The sequence below is a fragment of the Castanea sativa genome, chromosome 1, assembly GCF_040712315.1.
Source record: "Castanea sativa cultivar Marrone di Chiusa Pesio chromosome 1, ASM4071231v1".
NCBI lineage: Eukaryota > Viridiplantae > Streptophyta > Magnoliopsida > Fagales > Fagaceae > Castanea > Castanea sativa.
Window position 1 is genome coordinate 82290736 of NC_134013.1, and position 23731 is coordinate 82314466.

At 36.2% G+C, this 23731-nt stretch overlaps 3 protein-coding genes across 7 annotated transcripts; 1 reads left to right on the top strand and 2 right to left on the bottom strand.

Annotated features, from left to right (window-relative positions):
* The first annotated feature begins 3149 nt into the window (after positions 1-3149).
* Positions 3150-9262, top strand: LOC142615602 (cellulose synthase A catalytic subunit 7 [UDP-forming]). The gene is made up of 13 exons (XM_075788344.1): positions 3150-3356; positions 3483-3678; positions 3905-4104; positions 4235-4334; positions 4718-4835; positions 5033-5299; positions 5884-6229; positions 6324-6587; positions 6693-6905; positions 6997-7207; positions 7313-7509; positions 7802-8155; positions 8474-9262. Exons 1-13 carry the CDS (start codon positions 3282-3284, stop codon positions 9053-9055), a joined length of 3123 nt encoding a protein of 1040 aa, XP_075644459.1. The 5' UTR covers positions 3150-3281; the 3' UTR covers positions 9056-9262.
* LOC142615611 (pentatricopeptide repeat-containing protein At4g30700) lies at positions 6231-13146 on the bottom strand. 3 transcript variants are annotated; one of them, XM_075788364.1, is made up of 6 exons: positions 10626-13146; positions 9544-9621; positions 7788-9094; positions 7277-7443; positions 6664-6913; positions 6231-6543 (listed from the first exon to the last, which is right to left on the bottom strand). In XM_075788364.1, the coding sequence occupies exon 1, from the start codon at positions 13019-13021 to the stop codon at positions 10652-10654; it is 2370 nt and encodes a 789-aa protein (XP_075644479.1). In that variant the 5' UTR covers positions 13022-13146; the 3' UTR covers positions 6231-6543; positions 6664-6913; positions 7277-7443; positions 7788-9094; positions 9544-9621; positions 10626-10651. The 3 variants fall into 3 exon arrangements, with proteins under 3 accessions (XP_075644479.1, XP_075644474.1, XP_075644467.1); XM_075788359.1 differs by having other exon boundaries at positions 7788-8175; positions 9544-9626; positions 10626-13145; XM_075788352.1 differs by having other exon boundaries at positions 9544-9626; positions 10626-13145.
* A 1118-nt stretch (positions 13147-14264) lies between these two features.
* Positions 14265-23308, bottom strand: LOC142615632 (AUGMIN subunit 8). Of its 3 annotated transcripts, none has more exons than XM_075788380.1 (7): positions 23120-23308; positions 19985-21419; positions 19329-19448; positions 16842-16958; positions 16668-16757; positions 16059-16166; positions 14265-14751 (listed from the first exon to the last, which is right to left on the bottom strand). In XM_075788380.1, exons 2-7 carry the CDS (start codon positions 21281-21283, stop codon positions 14686-14688), a joined length of 1800 nt encoding a protein of 599 aa, XP_075644495.1. In that variant the 5' UTR covers positions 21284-21419; positions 23120-23308; the 3' UTR covers positions 14265-14685. The 3 variants fall into 3 exon arrangements, with proteins under 3 accessions (XP_075644495.1, XP_075644490.1, XP_075644503.1); XM_075788375.1 differs by having other exon boundaries at positions 23110-23308; XM_075788388.1 differs by lacking the exon at positions 23120-23308 and adding an exon at positions 21508-22395.
* Between the last annotated feature and the right edge of the window lie 423 nt (positions 23309-23731).

A 23731-nucleotide genomic window follows, 5' to 3' on the forward strand; every position in this document is an offset into this window, starting at 1 on the left:
GATATAAACAATCTGCAGTGATGTTATATTTTGATAATCATTGTGGCAATGAATTCGGCTTGAATGGTATTTTTCTCCTCCAGAAGTGCAAGTGTAGATTGTTGAGGAGTGAATCGGACACACGTCTTCTAAAGTTATCCTCTACTACAAAGTATAAAGTCCATCAACGTGTTACGTTGTGTTAATAGTATTTTGGTCTTGTATTCTTCTGTCTCTACTTACTGCTTTTATAGTTCTTTGAAGGTTATAGGTTTTTCATATCAACGAGTTGCTACTGTTTTGGTTATGATCTTATTGGGTATTGAGTTGCACCTCTTCCCCGCTTCCCTCTCTCGTCCTTCCTGATTTTTTTGTTTTGTTTTCTCTCTGGGGAAAATGGAAGAAGAGAGGAAATTTGTTAACGGATATAGTCTACTCTATGTTCTTCTTTAGATGCCTTGTTTCACTCTGATAGTATTACTGCATATAAGATGCTTTGAACAGTTATCAGTTCTGCACTTGGCTACCCAGTGTTTATTGTGGGCACTAGTGGAACTATTTCATATCCTAAGCCATATGGTAGCATCAATTCACCATCAACTTGTTTTGACATGAATGGTAGAATATCAGACCTGACTTGTGTGTTAAATGGATGATCATTCTTTTGAGTAAACGCAGCAATCACTCCCCATTCTCTACAGTGCCTATGGGCTATGGCATCCTCGTTTGATTGGACTGAATTAGCTTCTTTACCTTATTCCAGGAAAGAAATTTTTTTCAACAGGTATATGCCCCTGAAATTTGTCAATTCCAACTCCATAGAAAATGCAAGGCCAACTCTGTTCGCATGTGCATGTCCTAGGTTCTAAGCTTTAAGATTATATATGAAGTAATGCACGTATACATGTACAAGTAGGAGAGGCTTGTCTTTCTAAGATAGAGAGACTTTATCTCGCATACCTAACGATGTGACTTGGCTTCATTTCTAAGTTCTTACATCCCAAGCATGGTAGTATCTCACATTCTTCTCGCGTATACACAGTAGCTAAGCTCATGAAGTTTTGAAAGCAAGGAACCTATACTATTTTTAAAGTATTTTCGCTGGCAGAGGGTAAACTGTCAACTATTAAAACATTAGGCGTCCGATTCTTCTTATTCTTTGCACTCCAATCCAATGGGTCCTATGCTAGGTGGAACAAACATTGGAATTGTAATTCCTGGAAAACGTTTTAGTTTCCAAATATTTATATACAATTACGTTATCCTAAATCAATTAAAATTTGGTTGACAGTTTAAGGTGTCACAATTAAGGTAAGAAACGACCATTGAAAACCCAATGATTCTTCTCGTCAACCATCCTATAGTGTACCATCCCAAAAATAAAAACTGAATAAATTTGTACGAGAATGCAATATTTAAATGATTGTAATAAAAATCTGTCACCTGTAGAGTGTAGAGCATAAGTTACAATGATATATCATAAGGTGTGGGATGTGACCTCAGCAGAATTAACCTCGGTCCAAGGAAGAGTAATTGCTGTTTGAGCGATTGAAATTGTGGTTACACACTGTTTTCAATTGATGTGAAACCAACAAAAATCTCGTTATCTTGAAAACAACTAGAGATAAAATTTGAAAGAAATTTAATAATTTGTCCTTTGAACCTGAAGAATTACTGTAAAAGATAATTAAACTAATCAGCTTGTGGTAACTCAGATTCATATTTGTTTGCAATTACAATTAATTACTGTGTGTGATGATAATTAAATAATTGGGAGGGAGAATTTGAATATGAGACACCTTGGTTGGAAATATATAATAGAAAGTATTAGTTGGACTATATGTTTCTTCGCATTGGAACTGGCTTGAGTCTAGTGTTCTTGTACATTGAATCTGTTAAGATTTAGACACGTATCAAATAATTGTCACGTGTCCACATCTTAACGAATCCAGTGTACATAAGTATTGAACCCAATCTTGTCTGTAGGCATTTGATGATATTCAAAATACAATAGTGTAGGATTTCATGGAATGTTTTCTTCAAAAATTTGGAAAAACAAATTTTTCATTATGTTTCTTTGGAGGTGTATTTGGGCCAAGCAACTTGAGACAATTTTGTTCCCTCTTTTTTTTTTTAAATATTTTTTTAACCTTCTTTCTTAGGTATACTCAACACAGATATAGTTTTTATTTTTGACTACAAAATACTTTATCATTGAATTGTTGACATCCTAATTAATTATATTATTTGTACAACAAATTTAGCATTCATAACAAAAATTGCAATTTTGGCCATACAAATTCTCCTCTTTTCATTTGTCATTTTTTTAAAAATTTTTTCCGTTAGATCTCTGATGACATTGAGTTACGACAAGGGTGGAGACGCCACTATTTCTATTTTTTTGATAATATATATTATACTGTTATTTTAAATAATTAAAGTTTACACTACTCCTACACCCTCGTTCAATGGAGTTATCCGGCTTTTTTCTTAATGTTTCCTTGTATCATAAACTACTTGATTAAATTTCAATCATGTGGTATTGTATTAATTAATAGGTTATATGATTGAATTTAATTATCTTTGAAAAATAACATTATTTATTTTTATTTTTATATTGATCAATACAATTATATAACTAAATTCGATTGAAAAACCTAAAATACAACACATAAGCAAGTGTACCTAAAATTTGTTCACATAAACTAGTTTTTGGTCATAAGCAAAAATAGTAGTTATTTTTAAACTTTAATGGAAGAGATGAAAGTAATTAAGGAGAGAAAAAAAATTAGAAAGATGATTAAAAAAATTATTTTCGCTTTGGATTATGAAAGTATTATATTAATAAGTAATAACATTATTCTAAAGTTCATTTATTTATTTGAAAAGATAATTGTTGATTAAGGATTGTTTTAGAAGTATTTGATAATAGAGTTGATTATTCGAAAACTATCCGAAAAAATTCTTAATTAATGAAACATTAAAAAAAATTTAACAGTAAAAAATAATAATTAAGTTTTTCTTTAATATAAACAAAATGAACAACTAAGTGGTCGTTGGAGAAAATAAAAAAAAGGAAAAAAAAGAAAAGCCTGGAGGGAAGGCTTGGATGGTAGTTGAAAAATAGAGGAAGCTTAACTTCAAGGCAATGGAGACCCTGCAACCAACAACACATTAGGTGAGAAGGAACTAAGCTCTTATGACCTACCTTCTTCATTCATAATATAGAAAGGAGCACCCTCACCATCTCACCCTCACCTCTCTCTCATTCTCACTTTTCTCACAGTACTGCACACCCCATCATGGAAGCCAGTGCCGGTCTAGTCGCCGGGTCTCACAACCGCAATGAGCTTGTTGTCATTCATGGCCATGAAGAGGTACATCACGATACAAGAATAACCAAACAAGAAACTAAAACCAAGTTATAGTTTGTGCATTTGAATTTGTGTATGTATGTTTGTGTTGGGCTAATATATATGTTTGTATTTTTGGTTTTGGTGCAGCACAAGCCTTTGAGGAACTTGGATGGTCAGTTCTGTGAGATTTGTGGCGACCAAGTGGGACTAACAGTGGATGGAGATTTGTTTGTGGCCTGTAATGAGTGTGGTTTTCCTGTTTGCCGACCTTGCTATGAGTATGAGAGAAGAGAAGGAAGCCAACTTTGCCCTCAGTGCAAAACCAGATACAAGCGCCTCAAAGGTAATCAATAAAACACAAAAAAACATGCATATCTTTGACGGGACAGATCAAGTTACGCCTAGTATAGTCTTTACGATGTTACACCATTTATAGCTTTTTATTAGGATATAGTTTTGAAAACTCTATTATTAAATTACACATTTTCTTTGTTTTTTGATTCATAAACTCATAATTTACAATGAATGGCAAAGAAGTACGCTGATTTTCTTTGGTAAATATTGCGAAGGGAGCCCAAGGGTGGAGGGAGATGAAGATGAAGAGGATGTGGATGATATTGAGCATGAATTCAACATGGATGATGAGAGGAACAAACATAAATATCAGGCAGAAGCGATGCTTCATGGTAAGATGAGCTATGGAAGAGGCCCAGAAGACGTCGAAGAAAACTCCCAATTCCCACCAGTTATCTCTGGTAGATCTCGACCGGTAAGGGAATTGAAAAAGCTCATGTTTATAGTTAATCTACTTCATACATATGAATTTTAGATTGTTGCTAGCTCTTTAGCATTCAAACAGTTCCTCAAGTAAAACAATATATTTGCATGTGTGCATGCAGGTGAGTGGTGAATTTCCAATATCATCTCATGCTCATGGAGACCAGATGCTATCTTCTTCATTGCATAAAAGGGTGCATCCCTATCCAGTTTCTGAACCAGGTTTGTATAATTATACATAATTTCAAATGAAAATACATTATTAATAATCAATATGAATTATGAAACTATCCATTTCAAATGAAGAGATAATTTTTCATGCAACTCTCTCTATTTAGTATATATTTACAAAATATAGTATAGAGATTTATGTATATACTTTCTATTAGCAAAACCAATTGGTTTGACTTGCACCACAGTTTTCTATTCAAGTTTCTGAGGTCTAGGCTTCAGAAAACTTTATACTAATAATTATCCTCCATTTCAGTTTCTGAGTTTTACTATCTAGAAACAGCAAATATTTTCAATATTTTTGATGCTAATTCATGTAACACAATTGATGAAATATGGTTCCTTATGATACCTATCGTGCTTGCACAACGCAGGAAGTGCAAGGTGGGATGAAAAGAAAGAAGAAGGTTGGAAGGAGAGGATGGATGACTGGAAATTGCAGCAAGGCAACCTGGGGCTTGAACAGGATGACCAAGACGCTGACATGGCCATGTGTGTAATAAAATCTTTCAACTTCATTTAGGACTTAATTAATTGCTCGTACAATTCAATGCCAAAGTTTGAAAGATCATTTTTCACTATGGCGTATCCCAACTTAACATTTAATAATATGTTGATCTGTTAATTAAGGGTCTATAGCCAACTTCAAAATTTGGGATTAAGACTATTGTTGTTGTTAATCTATGCAGGTTAGATGAAGCTAGGCAACCACTTTCGAGAAAAGTACCAATTGCATCTAGCAAAATCAATCCTTATCGGATGGTGATTATTGCTCGGCTTGTTATTTTGTGCTTCTTCCTCCGATATAGAATCATGAACCCGGTGCATGATGCGTTTGGCCTCTGGTTAACATCTGTTACATGTGAAATTTGGTTTGCAATTTCATGGATCCTTGATCAGTTCCCTAAATGGTTCCCAATTGATCGCGAGACCTACCTTGATCGTCTTTCACTCAGGTACATCAATATACTTGCAACTTGAGCACCGTTTTTCACATTTAAGTATTGTGTTTTGGAAATAGTAGAATTAGAAAATGAATTTGTAGTTAAACATGTTTTGAGTATTCTCTAGAGTTAAAAATTTTCACTACTGTCAAGGTAACAAGTTGTTGCGTCTGTGCATTTCTCATATCAGTGTCCAAGTATTCCCTGTTATTGAAGAAAGAGTTGGTGATAGCTTCTATGAGATTTATTAAAAAGGGTAAGGGCAGAAAAAGATTTAAAAAAAAACGCAAAAGAATATGGAATTTGACAAAGAACTATTGAAGTGTTGGAGCAATTGTTAAACACCAAAATGATTAAACTCAATATTCTTCTTAGTTTTTGATTTTTGATTTTAGGATAAGTCATAATTTACTATAATGTCAAAAACATGTACTCAAAGTTGAAAATCGTACCTAACAAAAGCATATCGTTCTTTTGGGCTTAGGAATTAAATTTTACAACTTCCAAGAGGTTCAAGACAAAAATTCGGCAGCCAAATGTCTCTGAGAATTTTTATTCCAAGATTCAATGGTGACAATTATAAATTTGTAATGCAGGTATGAGCGGGAGGGCGAACCGAATCAGCTGTGTCCAGTGGATGTCTTTGTCAGTACTGTGGATCCCATGAAGGAACCTCCTCTTGTTACAGCAAATACAATTCTTTCGATCTTGGCCATGGACTACCCAGTTGATAAGATCTCATGCTACATTTCTGATGATGGTGCTTCCATGCTCACATTTGAAGCATTGTCTGAAACTGCAGAGTTTGCAAGGAAATGGGTACCTTTCTGTAAGAAATTTGCCATAGAGCCTCGAGCCCCTGAGATGTACTTCAGTGAGAAGATTGATTATCTCAAGGACAAAGTCCAACCTACTTTTGTTAAGGAACGTCGAGCTATGAAGGTTTGTACTAAAACCATTAATGCCATTCATTCTGTAGTACTTAAAAAATATGTTTAATAAACATGTTTTATCAATGTTTTTGGTGTTTTGACAGAGAGAATATGAAGAATTCAAAGTTAGAGTAAATGCACTTGTGGCCAAAGCCTTGAAAGTTCCTCCAGAAGGGTGGATTATGCAAGATGGGACGCCATGGCCAGGAAACAATACTAAGGATCACCCTGGTATGATTCAGGTCTTCCTTGGTCACAGTGGAGGCCATGATACTGAAGGAAATGAGCTTCCTCGTCTTGTCTATGTTTCCCGTGAGAAAAGACCTGGTTTTCAACATCACAAGAAAGCTGGTGCCATGAATGCCCTGGTAAAGATTTCCAAGCACTTACTACCTTCTATTTAATCAAAACGTCACCTTTATAAACTTCATATTTTTATCATACCTTCTATTAATACTTTTGAGAATTTTCAGGTTCGCGTCTCTGCAGTGCTTACCAATGCTCCTTTCATGCTGAACTTGGATTGTGATCACTACATTAACAACAGCAAAGCTGCGAGGGAGGCCATGTGTTTCTTGATGGATCCCCAGGTAGGAAAGAAGGTTTGCTATGTCCAATTCCCTCAAAGATTCGATGGCATTGATAGGAATGATCGTTACGCCAACAGAAACACGGTCTTCTTTGATGTAAGTCACTGAAAAAAGCTCACTGTTAAAATGATATTTATTTCTTAAATAAGAGAAAAAATATAATGTTCCTTCTCCTTTGCTAATGCAGATTAACATGAAAGGTCTAGATGGACTTCAAGGTCCTGTATATGTCGGTACAGGATGTGTTTTCAGAAGGCAAGCTTTATATGGCTATAACCCTCCAAAAGGTCCTAAGCGCCCAAAGATGGTAAGCTGTGACTGCTGCCCATGTTTTGGACGCCGCAAGAAGCAAAAACTTGCAAAGCTTGGAGCAACTGAAGAGGGTGTAAACCTACAAGGTTTTAGAGATCTTTACCTTGTTAATTATACTTATCACATGAATTCTGTCCTTTAGTACATATACACACCTTTTATTCAACTAACTTCTAATCATATTCAAGCAGGAATGGATGATGACAAGGAGCTAATGATGTCCCAGATGAATTTTGAAAAGAAGTTTGGGCAGTCCGCAATTTTTGTGACTTCAACCTTGATGGAACAGGGTGGTGTGCCTCCTTCCTCAAGTCCAGCTGCCCTGCTCAAAGAAGCCATTCATGTTATTAGTTGTGGATATGAAGACAAAACTGAATGGGGTCTTGAGGTATAATGTCAGCAACTCTATTCTTTGTGCCTAAAGATATATTCAGATTTTGTCAAATATCTCAAGTATCATTTCTTAATTCACAATGGAATGCAACCCATCTTTTGAACTATTCCTGAAAAGAATTTCATTACCAAATCATATTAACATTTGCTTTCCTCAGAATACGTGATAACATGAACTTTTTATTTTCTTAAATGAAATCAATGATTATACATTCACACTGCATTTTACAAATGACCTTCCAATATGGAAATTTTCAACTGAAAATTTGTCACCTTTTCATGTGCAGCTTGGTTGGATTTACGGATCTATCACAGAGGATATCCTCACAGGTTTCAAAATGCATTGCCGTGGTTGGAGGTCCATATACTGTATGCCACGCAGACCTGCATTTAAGGGTACAGCTCCCATCAACCTGTCAGATAGGCTTAACCAGGTGCTTCGGTGGGCCCTTGGTTCCATTGAGATCTTTTTCAGTCGCCACTGTCCTTGTTGGTATGGCTACAAGGAAAAGAAGCTCAAGTGGCTAGAGAGATTTGCCTATGCCAACACAACTATCTATCCCTTCACCTCGTTACCTCTCCTCGCCTATTGTACCCTTCCTGCCATCTGCTTGCTCACCGACAAATTCATCATGCCACCGGTAATAATCTAATCAATAACCTTTATATGGAAATATAGGAGATGATTAATTAAAACATATTTGACACGACGATAAGGAAATCATTCTATTTAATGGCATTTAAGGTCACAGAACATTACATGAATTGCAAAAATCTCATATAAGAGTTGAGTTCCATACACCCTAAGCATGCAATACGTACAAAGAAACTAATTCATTCCTAACTAGATGGAAAGTTTTGAAGCATGGAAAATCTGAGTTCATGCATCACCCAGAATGCCTTCCAACTGTTTTCGTTTGTCTACTAATAGAACTATTCTCAATTTCATCATGATCCAGATAAGCACTTTTGCAAGTCTCTACTTCATTGCCCTGTTCATTTCGATCTATGCCACGGGTATTCTTGAGCTCAGATGGAGTGGAGTTAGCATTGAAGAATGGTGGAGAAATGAGCAATTCTGGGTCATTGGTGGTATATCGGCACATCTCTTTGCTGTTGTGCAAGGTCTCCTGAAGGTTTTGGCTGGAATTGACACCAACTTCACAGTCACATCCAAGTCAGCAGACGATGAAGACTTTGGAGAGTTATACGCCTTTAAATGGACAACCCTTTTAATCCCTCCAACCACAGTCTTAATCATCAACCTTGTTGGAGTTGTTGCTGGGATCTCAGATGCCATAAACAATGGATACCAATCATGGGGACCTCTATTTGGGAAGCTCTTCTTTGCCTTCTGGGTGATTGTCCATCTCTACCCATTCCTTAAAGGTCTGATGGGGAGGCAGAACCGGACACCAACAATCGTTGTCATATGGTCAATCCTTTTGGCTTCTATCTTCTCCTTGCTTTGGGTCCGAATTGATCCATTTGTGTTAAAAACCAAGGGACCTGACACTAAGAATTGTGGAATTAATTGCTAGAGTATGTGTTTTCCCTCTTGTCCTCTTTGCTCTCCGCATCTATGGAAGATACATATACATTCTTGTTATCATGAGGTGTAAGAACCAACAAAGGGGAAGTGCACAAGAATGAATAAAGAAAGAGTGAAATTTTGTGTGTAGCAAATGCAATGTAAACAGTTTTGTAATTGAATTGAAACAAATGTTGCTTATGATTCTTTTGATCTACCTGCTGAAACATTTGCACATCAATTCACAGTTTATGCACCTGAAACTTATCTCATGAAACCAAACACAAGTACAGAAACAGGAAAATTATAGTAGTTACAGTCATAAGGCTAAGAGAAAGACCAAAAAAAGAAAAGAAAAGAAAGAGCAGATAAATATGGCGAAGAGTAGAAAATAGGATAGAAAGAGTAACATGCTAAAACCTTCCCAGCTCATTTTCAAAGCAAAAGTTTTTAGAAATTCATCATGTCAAATTGAGTGAAGTTTAAAGTGACATGTACCTCCTATAATTTGCTTTCTTTGCTTCCCAAAGAACAAACTGTTCCCTCTTCATTGCCCTCAGATGCAATGCTAACCTCCTTCACTATTATCAACAAAAATGTCCAAAAAGGATATCATCATCTGCCCAATGATTTCTGATGACTCTAGTTCTAAATCTATTTATTAAAAAAAGAAAAGAAAGAAACTATCTGGTTAGAAAGGAAAAGGACGATAGAAGATTTACTAGGGAACCATCTAAGGGAAAACTGAAGAAGATTAAGGGCAACAGACAATGTTCCTATGTCCTTGAGAAAATACAACATGCAAATCTAAAGAATACTTTGCCCAATGGTTTGACATATGTTTTACTTTTGAATCTGGCCAATGCCTTTGTGCAAGATATTAAGAGGATTCAACCTATTTCAATTTGAAAGGTTAAAAAAGAGAATGTAGCTTAAGATTCATATTGAACAGTCAGAAGAATCCAAATATAAGGATTAAAAAAAAAAGCTGAAAAGACCTTGCCAAGTATGTCAAAATTTGAAAGATAATTGAACATAAAGAGAAGATGAGAAAGAAAAAATTAAAGAGATTAACAAGTTTCGGTCACTGAGACCTACGTCCACAACATCAAAAGCCAAAGGGGTGCATCTTTCATTCACTTGATTGATAATACATTACAATGGAACCTCATATTTCTAATGAGATTTATAGAATTTGAAAAATAAGTCAACTATAATTTATTACTTTGATTGATTGCTCCAATCTCGTGATTTACTCCAAGCAATCAATTCCTTGATTTCTTCTTCGAGATGTGAAAAGTGAATGATACTTTCTAACAGAGTATAATTAAGTCAAAGAGTTGGCCTGAGTAACATTGGATTTCATTATGTTTTGCTGTAAGACAATTACACAGACTTTTAACTTATATGCTTTTGAGTATCCTAGTTAACAAATGGGTGTGAAATGCCATGCGTGATGCAGCTTAGTACGGTGGGTCCAGTTTCATTTTTTGAAAGAGTATGAAACTCTTCCACACACACACACACACACAAAAGATTATGAAACTGGACAGTTAGATGCTTGTTCCACACCTACATACCTTGGCTGGTGTAGAAAACAAAAAATTCACCAATAGTCTCCACAAGAACAGACACCATCCTTAAAATGATGAAATCTATTAGCATCTCTAACCACAATAACTCTCTCTGTAATCTTGGATATAAATTTAGTTGCATTATGGCAATCTAAACAAACCCTGAGATTCTTAATGATTCGGATTTCAGTTCCAGGTTCAGTAGCAATGAGGCCAAAACAAATGGCCAACTTCTCACTGTGAACCTTGACCATTAGCTCCTTCTCTTCCTCCTCTACGTCATGCAAAGCAGTGACAGTCTCTGATTGAAATCCAGCCTCCCTCATCTTTCCAGTCAACTTCTCTAGCATTTTGTAGATTGCTGTTGCTTGAGGATGGGACCAATCACCAGATGTAAAGACATGTGGCGTCTCACCAACCTCAATTAGAGTGCACCCAGGAGTCTTTGACAGCTTTCTTTTCTTGACAACTTGTCGTACTGAAGCGGCCTTAAGAAAATTCCTATCAGCTGAGTAAATATTTGAGAGTAAGACATGGTATCCAACATTTTCTGGGTCCAGTTCAAATAGCCTTTCAGAAGCCATGCGGGCCAGGTTTGTGTCTTTGTGAATCATGCAAGCACCAAGTAATGCACCCCATACAGCAGGACCTGCCTCACCTGGCATTTTCTCTATAAATTTCAAGGCTTCATTTAGTTTTCCTGCTCGGCCAAGGATGTCAACCATGCAGGCATAATGCTCAGGTAATGGCTGAAACCCATAATCATGGACCATAGAATGGAAAATTTCATTTCCTTTCCTCACCAAACCAGCATGACTACAAGCATACAAGACAGAAAGAAAAGTAACGTTGGATGGCGGAAGCCCAGAATGCAACATCTCATTAAAAAGCTTTAGTGCTTCATTCCCATGTCCGTGGAGGCCATAAGCCGAAATCATGGCATTCCAAGTGACTACATTTTTATCTGTCATCAAGTCAAATAATTGCCGAGCCTCCACAATACTCCCACACTTTGCATACATGTCAATTAGAGCAGTTGAGACATATATATTAGACTCAAGATTCTCACTCTTAATCAAGCCATGAACCCATTTTCCAAGACTTAAAGCCCCAAGCTGAGCACAAGCCGAAAGAATACTTGTAATTGTGACAGGATTTGGACGGACTTCAAAAATCATTTCCCGGAAAAGAGAAATTGCCATCTCTGTAAACCCATTTTGAGTATAACCAGATATCATAGCATTCCAAGAAGCCAAACTTTTCTCTGGAGCTTCATCAAAAAGCAGCCGTGCTGATTCAATTTCATTTAGTCTACTATAAACTGTAGTTAATGCAGTTGAAACAGAAGCATGTGAAAAACCACCACATTTCACACAGAAACCATGAATACAGCAAGTAAGCTGCAGATGCCCGAATGGCGAAAAGACAGGAATCAACCCTACCAATGTGCTTGAATTGGCTTCCTGCCCAGAAGCAAGCAGTTCACCGAATAGCCTCACGGAAGACTCGGTCTCACCATTGCAAGTATACCCAGAAATCATTGCATTACAAGCTATCAAATCCGGCTGATCAATCTGCCTAAATAACCATCTTGCCGTGTCAATCTCCCCACATTTTGAATACAACGAAACCAAACCCGTTGTCACATACTCATCACAATCATATCCCAGTTTCAAAGCCAAGCACTGAATCCCCATTCCCACTCCCAAATCCTGCAACTCTGCTGCAGCCGGAAGCACAGTTGCCAAAGTTGTAGAATCAAACTTCACCCCACCTTTTACCATATCCTGAAAGACCTCTATAGAATCACCAAAACAACAGTTCCTCACCAACCCAGAAACCATAGTATTCCACAAAACCGTGTCTCTCTCAGGCATTAAATCAAACACCTTCCTCGCCATCTCAATACGTGAAAACTTGAAGTACAAATCCACCACCGCAGACCCAACAAACAAACTGAATCCAAACCCATCAACAACCGCATTAGCGTGCAACAAAAGACCAAACTTTTCCGACTCAAAACCCGAGGCTGCCGATATAGCAAACGCGTAAGTAAAGTTATCAGGCTTAAGATTAGTCCTTGTTCTCAAATGGGTGTAGAGTGAAACAGCAGATGAAGGTGAGTGATTGGTGGAGAACCCTTTGATGAGGACATTGAAGAGGAAAAGGTCAGGTTTTTGGGTAGAGAGGAAGAGTAGACGTGCATGGTGAATGGCTTTGAAGTCAGATAGTTTGTGAGTGAGTTTTGTGAGGGTGGAGAGGTCGTGGTGAAGGCCATGGAGGATGATTTGGGCGTGGGTTTGGTAGAGTTGGGAGAGAGTTGTGGCCTTGTTCAAGAGGTCTAGGAAGAAGTTGCGGCCTCGTGGTGTGTAACAAGCTGTGCCTATGTTTGTACAAATCATTATCTACTTGTGGGCTCTGCTTAGTGTTTGATAGTTTTTGAGTTGTGATGGTTTTGGTCTATTTTGTTTCTTCACATATTAATGGAAGTGTGTCATACAAAATTGGGCGGGAAACTCACCCTTTCTCTTGTTTTTGTTTGTTCTTTTTCTTTTCTTCAAAGAAAGAAACTTACATTTATTAAACCCAGGATAAGATTACAATAAACACGAGGTTACAAGGCATTATTCATTTCACCTGCTCTGTTAGTATGTTTTGTTTTGTTTTGTTTTTGTGTTTTTTTGTTTGTTTTTTTTTTTTTTTTTCTGGTGATAGTTAAACATAGTGTATACAAGACACACTGCTAAAATTGTGCTTTGAAAACTTGATTTCAGACTTTAATTATAATCGTGAAATCTGTTTCACAAATGGAGTGTGTATGATAGTGTATAATTCAGCGTGTACAACAATAATTAGTAATTTGGTTATAATAAAGGTGACAAAAAAAAAAAAAAAAAAATTGAATATATCCATTTATTTATACCAGAGGCTAATTTTGCTGTCCAAAATATTGCAAGATGGACCATTTTGTGCAATGGTGTGGGAACGAGTCCCTTCTAAAGACAACTGGAAAATAAAGAAATAGGGCATGACCATCTAAAGATACATAGAAAGTAGAAGAAAGAGGCCATGATTCATTTCTGACTTCAATATCATATGGCTTGGCTAGGATAGTGATATCCTCGCATGAGGAAATTTTTATTTTATATTACACAGACATACACCATCCCACTCAAGTAGGGGTAAATCTTATAAATGTGAGATCCACCTCTAAGTGAGTTGGGTGTTATATATATATATATATCCATATCCATATGATAGTTCCAATCTCTTCTCCCTATTTGTAATAATTGAATTATATATATATAATTTCCTCTATTTTTCACGGGGAGATCCTAAGAATTACCACTTCTTAGCTTAAAAAGATTAGGCAATTAGCAAGGGTGAATTTGAAATTTCCAGTTGTAGCCCATGGAGGTCTGAGATGATACTTGAGCTCGGATTATGAAAATCATACAAGGTTAGGACTGATTCAACTATTATATACTTCATTATTCTTAAGAGACACCTGGAAAACCCCCAATTACAAAAGCTTAAGAACTAGAAACCACATTTCTTTTTTATTCCATCATGATACCCGTTTTGCAGTTCATGAATGCTGAGATAGTGAGATATGCAACTATCTGTCGATAATGTTGTACATGGTGGTAGAGAACACTAATCTATATCTGAAATATGTAAACCGGTATAAATGAATACACAAGAAAATATGTGCTTCTACAACAAATTCTTTTCTACTTTTCCCCCTTATAACTTCTAACAGTGAATTTCCCTCTCTTTTGCTTCCTTTGCATTCTCTTTCATTTTCATGATACAAAAATTACAAGTGGAAGGATGGAACCAATAGCTCTTTTGTCGAGGAAAGAAGAAGGAAAAAAAGAGATAAAACATGATAAAATTCTCACCAAAGATTAATATAAGAGAAAAAAAAAAACCTAAAAAATCAATTTACATTCACAATAAACCGAGCAGACATAATTTGTATCTGCTGAAGTGACAATGCGGTGAGTTGTGTTAGCTTAGCAGCTGGTCAGGGTCATGGAGGTGTCCTGATTGCCAAGATTGGCTATTCACCCTTCTCCAAAGATTGTTTCCTTTGTATGAGATGTGTCCTAAGGCTGTGTTCCTCTACCTGCTTCAAGCTAAAAGTATTCAGAAATTGTCCAATACAAGCATTATTGGGAAACGAGTACATGTATTTAAACAAACAGTAATATTTCAAGCTACAAATTATATTACTATCCAGAGGGCACGCAGAAAGATATTTTCAGAGAGTTACGCCAAGAAATCAAAGGAGACTATCTATGCCAGTCAACTTAAAATAATACACTCAAACTTGTTTATGAGACTTCAACTGAGACATGACAAAATTTTACTGGGCACATCATAAGGCGACGATAATGAGTCTACCTTATCAGCTACCATAATACATAACAGATTCGCAGGAATTTCTTATACCATTTTTTTATTGGTAATTACACAGGCATCCAATAAGTCTGGGACCCACAACCTTAACCTCCATCCATTTTTATTGAAGGAAATGCAATTTGACCTAAAGCTCTGCAGGGATAAAACTCTCTTCTATGCCTGTGCTTGCCTATTGTTAGTCTCTTTCCCTTTATTTATTAAAAACAAAAATTGAATAGGGAGAGGAATTTTCCCAGGGGGTTTACATATCTATCAAGTAACTTAATGACTTTTTTTTTGTAAGTAGAAAAAAAGTTGCATGTTACTTAGAACATGAATTCATTACATCCAGATTACTTTCAAATGCGTGCAGTCCAGCACCACGATGCAATTAGTTGACAATTTGACATACAATCCTTGGCCTAGGTTGAGGTGGTACAGAGGTCAGGTGGAATTGATTTTGGTCTTCAGATTAGAATATTGTTCTTCTTTGAAGTGGAGGAAAAGGCTGTACATCCCTCCCCTCCCCCCGACCACCCCAAAGATGTAAATTTTTTTTGACTTTCACAAGTGAAAGCAACCAAAAGCAAAAACGGAGGTAAAATGAAATGAGGGATTAATGAGAACAAAACTCTACTCACTTGCGAGTAGGAAAAATACGTCATAAGCAAGATATCATTCCCATAATCCCCAAAGAAATTAAAAGTCTGGTTTTTAAATAATTTTTTTAATGTAAAACTGACTCGGGTGTGACTTCAAAATGAGATATTACAATACCACATATTTATTTATTTATTTTATTGAAATTTTAATGTGATATGAGGTTTCAAATATATATATTTTTTGATAATTCAATATGAGGTTTCAATTTTAAACAACCTTGACGCACAAAATTACTAATGCAACTAAACAGTAGTTGCAATGATTTCCTACTTACATTTGGTTCACTAACAAGATACTATGTCCTTAAAGAAGAAAGCTTGCATTTTTGTTAGTAAATTCAAGTTCTGCAATCGTGTACTACTGTCTCACCTGCATAGCTGTTGTGGAAGCCAAGAGTGCTTCACATTCGTCAAGCATAGCTTTCTCCTGTGCTGCTACGACTGCAAGTTCGGAAACCAGACTATTCATACCCTCCACCTGAGGCACAAGAATATACAAGTAGTGTTCAGCATCAAGAATTAAGCAATAGATGAGCAAATGGTTATCAGCAAACACGTCTCAATGTTATAGACTTATAGTCAGGACTTTGTGTGAACACTGGAGCATCATAAGCCTTGCCAATTAGATTTGGCTCAAGTGGTCAAAGGATGGGGTGCTGTTGGCATAAGTCTCATGTTTAAATCTTACTTAAAAAAGGGAGGGAAAAAAAGAATCTGGAATAGCACAGTCCCAAAACACAGACTGGTAATAAAAAAGCTTAAATGGAAGTAGATGAATGTGCTTTCATAGTGATAATTTACAAAAAAAAAACTTGAAAGTGCTGAATTATGGAGTGAGAACTGCATGTCCCACACCATATAGGACAAACAAGTACTTGATTGAAAAGATATTGAGTGATGAATACAAGCAGAGAAAAGTTGAATTTATATCATGCTTTACAATATATGTGAAATAAAGCCTCATCAAGACAAATCTCACCCCTGAGAGCAAAGACCATATAGAGGATCCCATAGCCTGCATCACATCAACAGCCGAGCAAATAGCAGCCTTTAAAGATTCAATATCTGCCTGCAAAAGTTAAAATTCAAGAATGAGGCAAAAAAATTCTCTTTCCAGAAATCAAATCCAATGACCATTTACAACCTAACATACCCGCGCTCCTGCAGTTACCGGAAGACGGATAGTGCTTGCCTCTAAATCTTCTACAGCCCCAGATAAAGACTCAATATGATCTCTTTCAAGTAAAGCCCAATCATCAAAATAGACCATCTGAATCAATCATTGTACACATAAGCGCATATAAAGGGCATCACTTAATAACTGAAACTAACAAAATAGTAAGCAAAAAACTGCATTCAGACATATATAGGATATGAACATAAAGCCACAAGTTCAAAGAACTAAAAAGCTTCCAAACTAAGAAATGTATGCCGGAAATCATGTATGTTTTACATGAAAAACTTTCTTAGGAAAATGGTGAGATATCTGTAGCTGGGTTAAACACAACTAAGATACAGTACCGAAAAAATTGTGTTGGTGATGCAGAAGCACAAGAAACAGTTTAATTTAATTTAGTTTTATTTCTTTTTGAACAAAAAATTTATTCTTATTTTAGGTCCTAGTATTTAATTGGGTTAATTAGTATTTTTTAAATATTTATAGTATAGGGTATTTTTGTTAGTATTCCTATATAAGCTAAGTGTTGTACTCCAAACAGAGGGACAAAATTTTGATGAATAAAAATTACAATTGGTTTTATGATCTAATGCTGATACCAGCCAACCCTAGGTGCCAACTCCAAGTGGGTTTTTCATCAATTAATGCTAACTCCAAGCAAGTCTAGGTGCTGACTCATAGGTTCTATCTTTTATTTTCCTGTTGTTTAATTCTTGTTGTAAAGTTCTGGTTTATCCTATGTCAGTTGGGATTTGGCATCATCCCAACTTCCTCCGCTTCTTGAACATCTGGGTTGCTGTACTAGTTCAGTGTTTCTGGATAAGAAAGATCGGCTTGAGACTCTCTAAATCTTTCACATTTGCAAGGAAAAACCTAGTTTCATCAAAGGCATCCCACATGCATTGTGTACTGACTAGATGATAATTTAAGAAAAATTTTTAGGAAAAAGATTTTTTGTTAACCAAAAAGAAAAAAAAACATATTTCTCCAAGAGTGCACAATGCACTTTAAAAACGTCATATTCAAAGCTGTATTTTGACACAGATGTAAGTTTCCAACACAATTTGGTATTCCATATCAACCCAGAGAAAACATTCCATATCCTAATAGTTACTACTAAACTCTTTTATTTATTCAAGAACTCTCATAGGCATAGTCCTAATTCAAGGACTGATGAATTAAAAGAAACATTAACTTCCATATACTTAATAAGAATAGATCCTAACTCCTCAGTACTATTGGGCCTGTTCTGATACCAGCATAAAATAAAATCTTTTTGGGCGGCATAAAATAGATTTGATACATTAAACACAGTATCATTATGGTATCTGGTTTAATCTTACATCCTGAATTCTTTATGAGAGAAATTAGCATCATTTGGTGAAAAAGGTTCTTTTAGAATCAATTTCAAACCATCTACTAGAGGTTGTAACAATCTGAACAATCCCACTACATTAGGGCCCTTTCAATGTTGCCCAAAAGCCATTACTTTACGTTCAGCTAGCACTAAAAAGGCTACTCCTGGTAGGGGTGGTAGAATTATTCCAGTTAATTCAGCTGTCCTTATAGAATCTTTATTAAAAAAAAAGGGTTTAAAAAACTAGTGTCCTTTGACAATAGCCACTCATCCACTTACACTTGATGCGACTGAAATGTCCTGAATGTAGTAAAAGGCCTTCAAGCATAATAGCAAGGTAGATTGTAAGCAGCATCCCTTAACAAACTGCCACTTGTCCAATCTTAATCTTCCTAAGTGTTTTAAATGTAGTAAGGCTTTCCACACGATGGTGGTAGATAACGGTGTCCCTAGAAAAACTGCCACTTAGTCCAGTCTTAATCTTCCTGAATGTCTTGAATGTGGTAAGTGTTTCCATGTTCATTGATATGTCACAATAGCCTGGGCCTAAAGCTGATTTGGAATCAGACCCCAAGCAGATCAGGTATTTAATCTTGTATGTTCAAACAAGTGGCAAGCAAGATTTAATCCAACCCAACCAGAATTAAATAGAACTTGGAAAAGGTTGACTGTGTGGTCAGCAGAAGGTTAAGCCTTCTTTTCTTCTGATGGAACCAAATTTTGGTCTAGCTGCAATTCCATAAGATCTGTACTAAAAGGATGAATCTTAGGACTTTTTATTTGCTTTTTATTTGATATGATCTGAGTCTTGACACATAAATTCATTTAGATAGTCTATTGGATAATTAGGATCTGACTCTCCTTTTTTCACCATGATCATGACATCTGCGTAGCATCTTAATATTTCCAATCTCAAAAAGATGGCTGGAATTTGGGCTTGAGCTCAGGTCTCCTTATATAAAGGAAAGCAGGCTATGCCACTAAGAAACAAGGCTCTAGGCAACATTAGTTTTAACTTTGAACTAAAACGTATAAAATACTTACCAAAAAACAAATTGAAAACAAAATAATAAAATTGTACAGAGCAAGAGGCAGTGAGGCATTACTTGATTATTCAAAATTGAGTTCAGCTTAAGCTCTAGCTTCAGCTGTTGAAGATTGATCCTCTTACTGATTACTGAATCCCACAGATCCAGTGTAGCATTCCAAACGTTAAATAAAGTTCTCTGCACCAGCAAAAAGATTTTAGATAAAATTTAAAATACAATGTAAAAGAAAATTTCTAGTCTAACACTAACATCACTGCTTAACAAGTAAAGACAAGTATGGTAATACACACTGAATATTTAAACCACAGATCACGAAATATTAACTTCACTTCCTGATAAGTAGAACATATTTGATAAAACAACCCAAAAGCATTTTAGTCTTCCTTACAAGACTCATCCACTTAACTTATAACAATAATTCAGTTTGTCTTTTATTTTCCAAACTTCAATACCACTACCATGCACAACATACAACCATGCTCAAGAAAATTAATGGTTATGGACTGCAAGTCAATGACTAGACAATCTCAAGTAAATGGGCATGTGCATTTGCGATTATGCACAAGTGCACCTGTGTTAAATTAGCTTCACTGAACATAAATATGATACTATAAAACTGGATAAGAAATTAATATAGGGATAAAACATATGGCAAAATTAGAATGCCAACATTATCAGAAAGTTTTCTAATTCCACTGAGATCAAAGTTGTACCTCTGCTGTTACTTTCTGAATGTAAAGTACAGCCTCTGCCCGGGCATTTGCAAAGCGCCATTGCAAAAATCTATTGTATAGCAGCCGCAGATGATGAGCATCTTCTATGTAGCTTGCACCCTTTTTTCCTTTCTTAACATCTGCAATGAAACTAAGTACAGAAGTTGTACTGTTGGATTGAGCGGAGGACTGGGATGGCCGAACCCGAGATGGACTAACCCCTCGAGGAGGAGGAGTTGAAGGTCTCATCCGAGAAGGACTGACACCTCTACTAGCAGCGGATGACAATGCTGAGGTCTTACTAGGTGATGATAGCCGTGACCCAGGGGAAGGTAAAGACATAGATCTAGATGGAGGTATTATTAACGGTGTTCTGCTTGTAGAAACAGACTTGCGAGTACCAAGTACCTGTACCGGATTATCGTCAATTGAATTAGCCACATTTCCTACTCTAGCACTTACATCAAGTGATAATTGCCTTTCAGCATCACTAGAAGACTTCTGTAATGGTTTACCCATTGCATCAGATACAGGCATTCTCCTCAAGGAAGGAACTGGACTACTAAAAGCCCTGACCATCCTGTCACTGAGATCAATACTTTTAGTCAATGCATTCCCAGCCGGTCTACTTGGCCATCGATGCTGATCTATCAGTCGGGTATTTAAACCATCAACTGGTCTAGAGTTCTCTGACTGATCAGGTGCATTCTTTCCTTTAAGAGGACTCCTCTTCCTCTCCGGTGTAGGCTTTCGTGGAAGGGTAGGTGTTTCAACTTGCTTATGTGCCACATTTGATGATGGCCGCAAAGTGCGGTCTGAAGGAGCATTAGGAACCGGTTTTTCCTTCTTACTGATAGGAATTGATATGGAATCAGATTGAAATGAAACACTCAAACTACGCATTGTGGAAGGCCATAAACTCTCCAGAGATCGGCCATTTCCTATCTTTCTGGATGACAAATGAATATCTACAGCTGAATCATGGACTGGTGTGGACGGCCTTGATGTAGATGGTGGGGAAGGGGGTGTTGAGGGCCGCTTCCTCTCTACAGATTGGGATCTCTTTGGTACCAATTTGGGGGTTGTAGGGGATGCAGACAATGATCTTGTGAGGTTTGGAGAAGGGCAACGCCGGGGACTCGCTGCCGGAGAAGGTGACTTGTACCTAGAACTAACTTCCCTTGTCCGAGGACGGCGGCTGGTGACTGCATTATTCTTTTCAGCCGGAACCAACGGTGGTCTTGGGGTCTCCACTGACTTATGCTTCCGCAATACTTGCTCTGATTCATATACATCCATCCAAACTATCCAAATTAGACCACATTGACACAATTTTTCACATAACTAAACCACATTTGACAGCCTTGGTGCATTCATGTACCCTAGGAATAACGGCAACTGCTCAAAAAGAAAGATCCTTTTCTCTGTAATAAATCTGCCACAAATGTACAACCAAAAGTAAGCCAGACACTAAAGCAAAGAATAACAACCCATCAAAAGATAAAGAAGCTTGAAAAGAATACATCTTTACAGCGACCCAGATCTGACTGAGAATGAATTATAGAATCAATACTAGTAGACGCAACTGGGTCTTGTTTTTTCATCAACATAAGCCCAAATCCAAGCAGATCAGGGCATGACAAAGCGGTTGGAGAGTAAGAAAACAACATCAGGCACAAATGGGGGGGTCACAGAAATTTGCGGACAGTGCTACAACGTGAACTAAACAGTTATCATTAGCAATGGGGGAGGGGTCCCCCTTGGAAATTGAGGAGACTAGGAGAGTGGGACTGGGGAGGTGAAGGAGGGTGTAGGATAAGAGAAGAGAGTGGTGCGCAGGATAAGGAAGTGGGTGAATGTACTGTGTATTTGTGTGTGTGAAAGACTCAAAATTTATTATAGTTTTTCCCTTTTGTCTCTCTCACGAGAGTGCCATGGTCGGCTGGGCTGGAAATTGAGTATTTTTACTCACAAACAACACAGCACAACCCAACCCCACTCTACTGTAACTGGCCTATTCCTTTGCTCTCTCACAACCCAACTCCTTTTCATGAAAATGAATTCAAGGAAAATGATTTCCACCCAAAAAAAAATTAATATAAAACTTTTGAAAAGAAACATCAAACACAACAACAATCTGGAATCAACTGTAACTCTCATAGATGAATTACTACACAATTACTTTACTATAGAACTGTTAATGGGTCCTTAAAAAACACTACCTTTTTTCACAAGTAATAAAATAATGAAAGAAAAATCCGTGAATAATGTATTTTGTTTGTATATGAAATGAATATTAAAGTTTCTTTGATTAATATTACAAATTAAAAGAACATGCAGGTGCTAATATTCTTTAAGTAAATGGAGGCCCACGTGGGATGGGAGATCATTGTCTAATCCCCATGAAAATTTAGTAATTTACTTACATTGGAAACAATAAATAAAGACACAGAATTGCTTTGCAAATTAAGGAAAAAAAATAAAAAAAACCCACAAAAGACTAACAACATTAAAAAAATATACTACTATTACTAAGAGACATCATTAAAAACAAAAGTTAGCATTTTGACCATATGAGATTAATTAGGAACAGAAATCGATGAAAGCCAAGTAAAAGGTTTTTTCAGCAGCAGTGTCTGTTTTTGTTGACAGACTCTTTTGTCTCTGCTATTGAAGACATGCTCATTGAATCTCTTTGATAAGTTTCAGATATATATTCCTAAAATAGGCAAACAGAATTAATTTAATATATTTATTTTAATAAATCGAATCCAAAAATTTTTCAAATTTATCAATGAAAATAGCAGTTTTTCTTAATTTAATACAAAACAAGTTCCCAAAAAAAAAAAAAAAAAGTGAAATTTTGAAACAACACCGACAAATTCAAATCTTTGATTTTAGATTCATTGATCATCGTTTAAATTCACAATCTTCATCGAAAGCATAGCAAACTCCATTAAAGAAAAAAAAAAAAACTATTACTCATCTTTAACAAATTTTCTTCCAATCAGAAAAAGAAAAAAGAACCTCGGAAACTGAAACTTTACTCATCCAAAAATAGAAACAAAAACCTTAAAAACCCTAATACAAAAAATAAAAAAAAATTTCAATTTAATTTAAATTACCGAGAATTACTTCGATCTCTTGGCAATTTCGGATCGAAACGACTTGCTGAGAAATCAAAGGGATCACCGGAGGTGGCGGCGTCGGCGGCGAAAGAATCGGCTGGGCGGCGATGGGAGAGTCAAATTTCAGGCGGAGAAATATGTATTTATAAATTTGTTTGGGAAGCAGAGAGAGAGAGAGAGAGAGAGGGGAAGGGTTTTTAGGCAATGGAATTTAGAAAGAGAAATATATAAATATAAATATAAATATAAATATAAAAGTAAAAGTAGTTAATAAGAAATAAATATTATTAAAAAAAAAAAAAACGGTTTGATTCAGTTGGGACTTTGGGAGGGAAGTGAGTCAAAAGGGACCATGCCTGTTATTTTCGCGCCACCTACTTTTGTTAACGCAAACTTATGCACTCATTTTAATTAAAAACAAAAAAACAAAATACAAAAACAAAAAAAGCACTCTTTATTATTTACTATATATATATAAACCTCAGACTTTTTTCACGCATTCATTTTTAGAAATGTTAGCGTTACAAAATAATTCATAATTTTTATCACAATTTATCAGGTAGAGTTTTTCGTATAACACTAGCATTTCTCATTCATTTTTGTGAATTATTTTGTGACA